At 37.2% G+C, this 10506-nt stretch overlaps 2 protein-coding genes across 2 annotated transcripts; one reads left to right on the top strand and one right to left on the bottom strand.

Annotated features, from left to right (window-relative positions):
* Positions 1 to 2220: 2220 nt before the first annotated feature.
* Positions 2221 to 4726, top strand: LOC133875510 (pentatricopeptide repeat-containing protein At1g08070, chloroplastic-like). The gene has a single exon (XM_062313667.1). It carries the CDS (start codon positions 2383 to 2385, stop codon positions 4477 to 4479), a length of 2097 nt encoding a protein of 698 aa, XP_062169651.1. The 5' UTR covers positions 2221 to 2382; the 3' UTR covers positions 4480 to 4726.
* A 795-nt stretch (positions 4727 to 5521) lies between these two features.
* On the bottom strand, positions 5522 to 10175 carry LOC133876037 (serine/threonine-protein kinase STY13). Its single transcript, XM_062314341.1, has 6 exons — positions 9336 to 10175; positions 8667 to 8799; positions 8384 to 8579; positions 6384 to 6508; positions 6116 to 6274; positions 5522 to 6001 (listed from the first exon to the last, which is right to left on the bottom strand). Exons 1-6 carry the CDS (start codon positions 9464 to 9466, stop codon positions 5687 to 5689), a joined length of 1059 nt encoding a protein of 352 aa, XP_062170325.1. The 5' UTR covers positions 9467 to 10175; the 3' UTR covers positions 5522 to 5686.
* Positions 10176 to 10506: the final 331 nt, after the last annotated feature.

Here is a 10506-nt window from a genome sequence, read left to right as displayed (position 1 = left end):
TTGTAATTGGAGAAAATATACAATAAAAGAAAATTAAAATTATTTTTATACTATATGAGTATTTTCATTTGTCATCTGTTTTCATTTTTTTGTCCTTAATTTATGTTCTAATTTATATATTATTGCTTATTTTGTGCTAAAAGTAATTTCTTTTATGATATATATGTGAAGGATGGTGGTCGAAAGAAAAAAGATCTCATTTTGATTGGACTTCTTCCTATACCTATTAGTTTCATTGAAGCCGAGAAAAATATACAAAAAATACAAATCTTACGTTTTAATTTCTGGTCCTTATTTTTTGTTCTAAATGCAGTTTCTTTTATGTTATACATGCAATACATATATACACCTCTAGAATGTCGTATGAGTTACACTTCATTTCATATTGCCCTCAATTTTAAAGGCAATAAGAAAACAATATTTATAAAAATGACAATATAATATTTGACTTCATGTTTGATGGTTTATAAATTGTTAATTATTTATTATTTGATTATGGTGAGAGTGTGATTTCTTGAGTTTAAATATGTCAAATGTTAACAAAATTTTCCTTTAGGGTTTCTTTTGTAAATATTAAATACAAGTTATAGCAATGATGTGAGTACACTATTTTGTTCTTTGTTTTTGTGAATTCATATATTATGTAAAAGGTCTCCTGAATTAACGTCTATAAAAATTGAATAATATGATTACTTATAAAAAAATTGAATACATGTGATTTATATTAATTCCTTACAAGATAATTTACAATATACATTTACATTTACGTATTTTCAATCTTTTTTTTTTTTTTAATTAGTAAAAACCCGCGCATGACGCGGGTTATATGCTAGTTCTAAATTAAAGTAAAAAATAATTTGCTTATGTAATTTGTTTTTTTTTTTTTTTGGGAAAAACTCCATTTGCTTATGTAATTTCCTTTGATGTTTTAACATTTTTGCAATCATACATTTGAAGTTAATTTAAAAATTTGCAAAGTCTGGTTGATCGCAAAGTTTAAGAACTTTGCAATGTTAAAATATATAAAATTCCTACCAAGTAACCGAAAATTCCAACAAATAAGAACCCTAATGAACTTAAAAAAAGGATAGAGGCCGACCATAAATTACTTGTTTTTCGAGACCCGCTATAAGTTCCATCCATATTTGTTCTGATCGCCACTTCATACTAGATCTAGTTCCATTTTATTGAAATTGAGAGAATTAATAACCAAATAAATTTGATTTTTTTTATGTGTTTCAAAAGTAACTCTCATCAACTAGCACTATTCCAATGTGAAAGACGCGAAAATTTTTAAAATACCTCTTTTTTGGGAACCTAACCCACGGCTACGAGTTTTTTTTTTTTTTTTCCTTTTGTTTTTGTCTTTATTTATTTATTTTTTATTTATTTAAGGGTAATTTTAGAATTTTGTATTTTTATTAATTTTATATGTGTATAAAGGACAATACATCCATTTACCGTTGATTTAATCCCAAACCTTTGACGGTAAGAGTGAAATTTCAAATTTAGTCATATATTTTGCCTGCCTAGCTAGCTATCATGCAACCATGGCCAACTTGCTTCGAAAGATAAATTTTTTAATTAAAACAAAGGAGAAATGTTAGGGGTATTTAAACTTTTACAAAGAGAGTTTTACTAACTGACGTGGCATGTTATACAAATACAAAAATACCCTTCATCAGTCCTGAGAAAAATGGGCCAGATCCTCTTCCCATCGCCGGATCCAGTTCTCGCCGGCGACCCTGTTCTCTGGCCAAAAAAGCCGGATCCTGGCCGTTCCCGGACAGAATGGCCGAATCCCGGTAGGCAGGATGGGATCCAGCTGTTCCCAGACAGAACAACGAGATCCTGGCAGGCTGGACGGGATTTGGCCGTTCCCCGGCCAGAAACGGCTGGATCCCGGCCGTTACCCGAACCAAACGGCAGGGATGGACGGGATCTGGCCGTTCCCCGGTCGGCTAACGGGGATGGCCGGGATCTGGCCCTTCCACAACCAGACTGGCCGAAGATTAGGTCATCGAGGTGAGAGGTCGGGAATTTTCGGCGTGGTATATTCACCGATAGATGGAATGGACATTTTTATCTTTATCTAACTAAAATATTTTTTAACTTATTTTAATATTAAACTGATGTGGAGCCACTTATGAAGTTCCACATCAGTTAATAAAACTCTCTTGATAAAAATTTAAGCATACCTAACATTTCTCAAAACGAAGATAAATTTACTGAGTTGGACATGAATGCGGTTACCTTTTTCGGGTCCTGGCCTAAAGATCTCCACAAAAGGTATAAAGAAATTTTGCGGTTGAGTTGATTGTTTAGAATAAACTGCTCTACAGGCAATCTTTTCGGCTTCTGGCATTCAAGCCCAGCACAAAAATGGCCTCTACGCTTACTATCTCTCCCGCGAGACCGATAACTGCCATAACTACCATTTCGCAGTTCCCAGAAAACCCCAAAACCCTAATTCTACAACAATGTAGAACGACCAAAGACCTCAACCAAATCCATGCCCACCTCATCAAAACACGCCTCGTCCTCAACCCGGCCATCGTCGAGAACCTTCTTGAATCTGCTGCCATACTTCTCCCCAACGCCATGGACTATGCACGCTCGATTTTCCGAGAAATGGACGAACCTGATTCGTCGGCTTACAACATCATGATTAGGGGCCTCATATATAAGCAATCCCCTCATATGGCTGTACTTATGTTCAAGAAAATGCTCGAAAGCTCGGTAGAACCCGATGAATTTACTTTTCCTAGCATCTTGAAGGCTTGCTCTAGACTACGAGCGTTAAGTGAAAGTGAACAGGTTCATGCCCACATTGAGAAACGTGGGTTTGGATCAAATGGGTTTGTTGAGAACACTTTGATTCACGTGTATGCGAATTGCGGTAGAGTTGAGGTTGGTCGTCAGGTGTTCGATGGAATGTCGGAGAGGGGTGTTGTTGCATGGAATTCAATGATTGCTGGGTACACGAAGAGCGGGTGTTGGGAGGAGGTTGTGAGGCTGTTTTGTAGAATGAGAGAATTGGGAGTTGGGTTTGATGAGGTTACGATGATTAGTGTTTTGACGGCATGTGGGAGGTTGGCTGATTTGGAATTGGGGGAGTGGATTCGTGAGCATATAGAGGCAAATGGACTAGAGAAAAACCTTCCCTTAATGACTTCTCTTGTTGATATGTATGCGAAATGTGGTGAGGTGGATACTGCACGAAGACTGTTTGATCAGATGGATCAAAGAGATGTCGTGGCATGGAGTGCCATGATTTCTGGTTATAGTCAAGCAAATCGATGTAGAGAGGCTCTTGATCTGTTTCATGACATGCAAAAGGCCAATGTGGAGCCCAATGAGGTCACCATGGTCAGTGTGCTTTATGCTTGTGCTGTCCTTGGAGCTATAGAAACTGGTAAATGGGTCCATTTTTATATAAAGAAGAAGAAAATGAAGCTCACTGTTACCCTTGGAACTGCACTGATAGATTTCTACGCGAAGTGTGGGTCTCTAGACAGTTCTATTGAAGTTTTTAGTAAAATGACTTCAAAAAATGTCCACACTTGGACAGCACTGATTCAAAGTCTTGCTAGTAATGGACAGGGGAAAAGGGCTCTTGATTTCTTCAATTTGATGCGGGAGAAGAATATTGAACCAAATGATGTAACTTTCCTTGTCGCTCTTGTTGCTTGTAGTCATGCAGGTCTGGTTGATGAGGGTCGAAGTCTTTTTGTCAGTATGAGTAAAGATTTTGGTATTGAACCAAGAATTGAGCACTATGGTTGTATGGTGGATATTCTTGGTAGAATGGGGTCAATTGAAGAGGCATATCAGTTTATAAAGAACATGCCCATCCAACCCAATGCCGTTGTTTGGAGAACACTGTTGGCTTCATGCAAGGTTCACAAAAATGTTGAGATTGGGGAAGAATCATTTAGATGCATAACCAGATTGGAGCCTGCTCATAGTGGGGATTACATACTTCTATCAAATATCTATGCGTCAGTTGGTAGACGTGAGGATGCACTGAGGGTGAGGTGTCAGATGCGGGAGAAGGGAATTAAAAAGCCACCAGGTGGTAGCTTGATCGAGTTAGATGGAGTAGTTCATGAATTTTTCTCCGAAGATAATGGGCATGCTCACTTAAAGGAGATTTATAGTGCAATAGAAGACGTGATAAAACGGATAAAGTCAGCCGGCTATGTGCCCAACCCAGCAGATGCGAGATTGGATGCTGAGGAAGATGATACGGAAGCTTCAGTCTCTCACCATAGCGAGAAGTTGGCCATTGCCTTTGGTCTTATCAGAACTCCACCAGGAACTACAATCAGAATATCCAAGAACCTTAGAGTGTGTACAGACTGCCACAATGCCACAAAGTTAATCTCAAAGGTATATAATAGAGAAATCATTGTTAGGGATCGGAATCGCTTCCATCATTTCAAAGAGGGATCATGTTCTTGCAATGACTACTGGTAAACCATATGATCTACATGTATTGTCAGACTATAAAAGGATTTTTTCTGCCTGTTGTAGCACCAAGAGGATACTTAGGCATTCTTTAACACTATGGTGGCCGGCCTTGACTTGAGAGATTTTGTACAAAGAGAGCAATATGATCTTGTTCTGTATTCGAACAATTTTCGTATGTCTCAATCTCCGGAGAGTGAGAATGAGTGATTTTTATTTATCCTAACTAAACAATAAGATATGAATCTTTTTCGCATGGGCTATTTTCTTCCATGGATATGATGTTTTCTCAATATATATATATTTCCTACAAACAAAAACAAGCAGAAAACACGGCAAAAAACGACAACAGGAGGCAAGGACGCAATGTGAATGCTATGACCCATCTAGCAAGGTTATGCACTGTTTAATTAGCACTGCGATGAATTTTATGGAAAAACCAAACAAGAATATCATGTAAAAGCTGACGGGCTTCAAAGATAAAAGGGTCTAATTTCCACTCCAGTGGTTGCCCTAGTTAGCACTGCAGAGATCACCACTTGTGAGTCACCCTCTATTTTGATATTATTGAGCCCTTCCTCCACTGCGGATCCTAATGGCGAGTAATGCAGCTCTAGCTTCACCCACGGTTGGATCTCTAAGTGGGAGCTTTTTTGTCCAAGCATATAGAGTTTTTCCAGATGAGTCCCAATAGAAAGTGTCGCGGATCGCCGTAACAAAATTTATCTTCAAGGGAACTTTCGGGGGAGGCACCTGATTTTCAATCTTTTTACTCTTGTTTGGAGCTTAGCTCTAGGCCCTCTCAACTTACTATAATTGCCGCATCAGAAGATCCTTTGGATGGGCCTTTTGCCAACAAATGCTTCTTTTCTTTCTTTTTCTTTTTCTTATTATTCGAAGTTTACATTTTACTTTAGTTAGCAGTTATGACAACAGTATATTTAGCATATGCAAAGTACTATATAATAGAGCCACGTACTTGGAGCTAGCTACCATCCTACTGTGTTTGGTAAACTCAACAGTAGCATCAGATACACACAAGGCAGAGAAATCTGACAACAGTACTAAACTTCAATGAGATGTTAAATGATCATTTAAACATATACCATGTCATCCAATATATTTGTGAGACTAGAACCTATTATCTACTAAGCTTCCCTTGAGCCACTTTGGACGGGAAGACAAAGCTTTCGATCCTTATTTACTATTCAGGGGGTTAATAGCACTGGTTGAAGCAGAAAAAGAAGCCCTTTGGCTTGTCCTCCATCTCTGCCTTGGGTGTGTCCCCTGTGTCATCACGCACTGCCATCAAAGAGCTTGTACCAGGAGACTCAGGTGGCAACACTGTGTTCTCCGACATGAAAATTCGAGCAGGAATTGAGGGTTCTGGAGGAGAAATGGTGTAAAGATAGTTAAGCAGCATCTGGATTATTTGGCCGAAATTCGGTCGAGCATTCGGGTCCTCCTGCCAGCATGAAGTTAGAATGGTAGCCAATTCCTCTGGGAGGTCCTCTGCACTAGGCCTTACATTCTGAAATGGGAAAACACCCCTTACAATTATCAGTAACAAAAGGGCTTCAGATTATAACTACTGCAATAATCAGGTAACAACATGATAATATAATATGTAGATAGGGAAATATACTTTAAAAGCGGCTGCATATGCTGCCTGGAGATTTGACATTCCCTCAAAAGGCAATTTGTTGTGTAAGAGCTCCCACAACACAATTGCAAAGCTATAGGCATCCACTTTATGGTTATAATGCTTCTTTTCTCCCTGCCTTAATGTAACAGTACTGTACAACTGCCGCCAATAAAATGCAATTAAGCAATATTTATGTGCTCATTCATAAAATGAGAAATAGGTGAAGGTACCAAGGAGAACAAAACTAGGCCTTTTCCTAAAGAACTACCTCTGGAGCCATCCAACGGTACGTCCCAGTTTCAGCGGTCATCATCTCTGTTAATGACTCTTCTCTTGCTAAACCAAAATCTGCTAGTTTAACTGTTTTGTGCTCTGCATTCAGGAGTAAGTTTTCTGCACAAACAAAAGAAGAAGTCCATCTTCACTGGGTAAATATTGTTTCTCTGAAGTCACATAATTTTGAAAACATAAGAAATGCCTACTAGAGTGATTTAGTCTGGGTGAGCACTATGTTGGGTACAGCAAGGTCTCAAGTATTTAAAAATGAAAAAAAAAAAAAAAAAAATCTGTTTTTGTTTTTGTGGCAGTCCAGGTAATGTACTTGTCATGATATACTGGCAAATAAAACTAAAAAAGAGTGAAAATGATTAGATATTGACTCATTTCAAATGCCATGAGAGATTAAAAAAAAGGATAACTTTCATTTTCTTGCTTTTGACTGAATGATAATTGCAAAATTTCCCAATATGATGCAACAAAAAAATTTTCAAAAATTAATTTTGGTGAAGCTCCTTCCTGAGACGGATCAGTTATGTACAATGAAGACCTATGGATGCACTGATGAAAAAGAGTAATTGCACAGAAGGAAGAAGGAGAGGACAAAAATGAATACACTATTATACTTCAAGGAATTTGTATTTTGTACTGTAATTTTGTGTTTAGGAACATTCTGTTTGCATGTTCTAAGTCATCCAAGCACTGTGAAGTTTTAACTTAAGAACTTCTTGCACAAATCACATCTTTCTGCATTTATGCCAGAAAAAAAAAAAAACGTATTTTGACGTCCATTGCAAATGAGAAATGATATTTTTACTTATCTTATACATTTCTTTTTTAAATCAACCATTGAATCTGTAGGGCCTACGTGTGGGTCCTACAAATTAAATGGTTAATTTTAAAAAAAAAAATGTACAAAAGATACATGTGTATCATGTCCCATTTCAAATTCTTATTCATCGTCAACCACCATAATAAACAATTATTAATTCTGACACATTTTCTTTTCTACACAATGCATATCAGATAGTAGAGAGGATGATTGCAACTTTAAAGATTTATGACTATCCAAACAATTCTTAAAAAATGTAACTGCATATAAGCCAAGATATGGGTTGCAATATCCAAACTATTGAATGAACATATTTGATTGGCATTGATCAGGATCTAGAAGATTGTAATGTATTTTTCTTTCAAGAAGTTTCTTCTCCAATTTACATCTGTCGATTTACCAGCTGAGTGTACCCTTTTGATTTATATTCCAAACAACAACATAGATATGCCATAGTGTCTGTCAATAAGAGGGGAAAAAAAAATAATTTACTGTTATCTTCTTTTAATAGGTTACGCCCGAAGGTTAAACTAATTTGATAATACTTGAATGAACAAGCATATGACTGTACTGAAACACATCCACCAAAACTTACCAAACGTTTCTGCAGCCATAAATAAACTTTGCAATCTTAAATAATGACTCCAGCTTGAGAAATTGATGTTAGATGAAAAATATACATATAAATGAAGTAAAAACCCCAAGGCATATTTGAGTTCTCTTCCACAGTTACTTTAAGATGAATCAGTCAAATAAATTGTGATCAAGCCAAACACTAGTGCATAAAAATGTCAGTTTCTTAGAGTGATAAACTGAAAATATTAACATCAAGTATAACTTGGCAACAAGGACAGGAAGATATGGATAAATTGAGAGCTAAATTAGGAAATTGCATTTCCATCAACTTATCCAAGCAATTAATGAATAATCAGCAATAAAAGATCGACATGGGGGAGCTTATTTATAGAAGTCTGAATATGCAATCCTGTAAAGAAAGTTGAAGTGTGTGTGAAGGTTCATATTGATGTAGTGAAGATACCATACTTTCATAATTTCCTGAGTAAATCCATGCATATGAGACATTCTCAACCAATCCAGATCAGATCTTAACCTAATGAGACCTATATCAAAAGAATAAAACATGGGAATGAAAAGATTACCAGGTTTCAAATCGCGGTGTATGATCCCATGAGAGTGCAAGCATTCCATAGCACGAGCAATATCAAGTGCAAACCCGACAGCGATGCGTCTGTCCAACGACCTAGGCCGCATGCTCAGCAAGTATTTACGAAGTGTCCCTCCCAATAAAAGCTCAGTAACTATCACCATTACAGGCTCCTTGCAAGCACCAGTAAACTGTTGACACAAGGTTTCAATATTTATTATCAGATGTTGATAAATGATAAGTACAATATTGTAAGAGCCTTGAAATCAAATTCAAACCTTCACTAAGTTTTTATGCTGAACTCTAGACAACATTGCAACTTCTCTTGCAAACCGTGCTTCTCTCTTGGCAATCTCCTCTGGAGTTTCTCCTTTATGAACAACTTTAATAGCAACAGTCTGGTTTTTGTATCTGAAGAGAACCCCCATCACCAAAAAACTGGAGAGTGAGATACTTGCAGCATAACCAGATACCACATTGCAATATATTACTGAAGAAACTCATCACTGATTTAGGAGCTCAAACCAGATTCATTAGTGTTTACTAAAGTGCAATTCCATGCAAGCATGCTATTCCAATCAAAATCAGGCCTTCGAAATACGAAAATAGATTGAATTATTGACAAAACCTCATGAAATAACCTAGACAATGTGGAATCCGCATAGTAATTGCTTAAAAAAATCCATTGAATACACAGGACATTGACTAATTACCAAAAGGTGCATATATATAGAGAGAACGCACAACAAAAACAAAGATGGGACTCCTGAATCTGACAAAACTAAGCAAGTACTTTGCAGATCTAAATAATAGTTCTCCAAAGCAAGAACAAAATTCCCACACGGGAGAAAAAGCATTGCCCAGAGGTCGAAGTAGAGAAATTCTCACTTCTGCAGACCAAATAACTGAAGAACAAGAATCCTATTCAAGAAAAGCTCTGAACTTACTTCCCCTCGTACACTTTGGCATGAGCTCCCTCTCCAATTCTAGGCCCCACAAATAGATGCTTGGGATCAATCAGCCATTTTGCATCCAACTTGAACTCATCAGCTGAGTAGAACCTACTCCCAGATTCCATCTTTTTTAAGAAAGCAATGAACTTAGCATCTATATCTTCCAATGAACTCTAGGCTTTAGCACCTATTATTTTACTTTATGGTAAAAGTAACATATCAGAACCCCAAAAAGGAAAACATTGGAAAACTTATTATTAGTACGGAGAGTGAATTGGATAAGCTGACACAAAAAGAGAGAACTAGACAAGACATGCTCTGTGGTGTTTTCTGCTGCTCATAACCACATCTCAAGAATTCAGGTCCAGAGATCAAAACTCAGCAGCTTGATGCCCTACTCTACATGCCTTGAGGAGGCAAAAGCATAGAATCCCACATGTGCAACTGAGAGAGAAAGCAGAGGGAGAGCGTGTCAGGTGTAGGGTGTCATGTGTGTGCGTGACCCCAAACACCAGAACAAAGCTCAAAGCCCAAAGAGATATCTTGAAAATTTCTGGGGAAAAGAGAGGAATCCTTAGAAAGGGGAACAAGGGAAGATATCCAATCAACAAGCCTTCAGGAAGTGAAAAATCATTGAAAACCTATGACCCATTATGGAGATTAATTAAATGAGACAATGGCTTTTTCAGCTAATTTAATCTTTTTGGGTTCAGAGCTTCACTCTTGATCTGTAGACAAAATCATGGAAGAGATTGAGTCTTTGTTCAATAAAAGAATTTAGAGAAAGAGAGTGAGAGAGTAACTGAGTAAGAGAGACACTTGTGAATATTGTAGTAAAGAGTGTGGGAGCCATAAATTAATCAAAAGCACGTGGAAACACATCTTGTCAACATGGGCCATGGGACAACCCACTCAATAAGAAATGCCTCGACTAGCTCCTACCCTTTAGCTTTCTACACAATTCTACCCTTTAGCTTTCTTGTCTTTCACGGCTAATGATAAAGTTTCATCTATGTCATACACTTTCCATATAACCCAATTAGATCATAAAGGTTGCAACTTTATGTTACTTTTAGCATCAACGATGATTTTAAATGTTAATAAGTCATTACTATCTTATTGTTACAAAACTAAGATGAAGAAATAAATTCGTGAATTCGTTGGA

This window comes from Alnus glutinosa, chromosome 8, assembly GCF_958979055.1.
Source record: "Alnus glutinosa chromosome 8, dhAlnGlut1.1, whole genome shotgun sequence".
NCBI lineage: Eukaryota > Viridiplantae > Streptophyta > Magnoliopsida > Fagales > Betulaceae > Alnus > Alnus glutinosa.
Note: the sequence above shows the minus strand (reverse complement) of the source record. Positions and strands in the feature narration are given on the sequence as shown.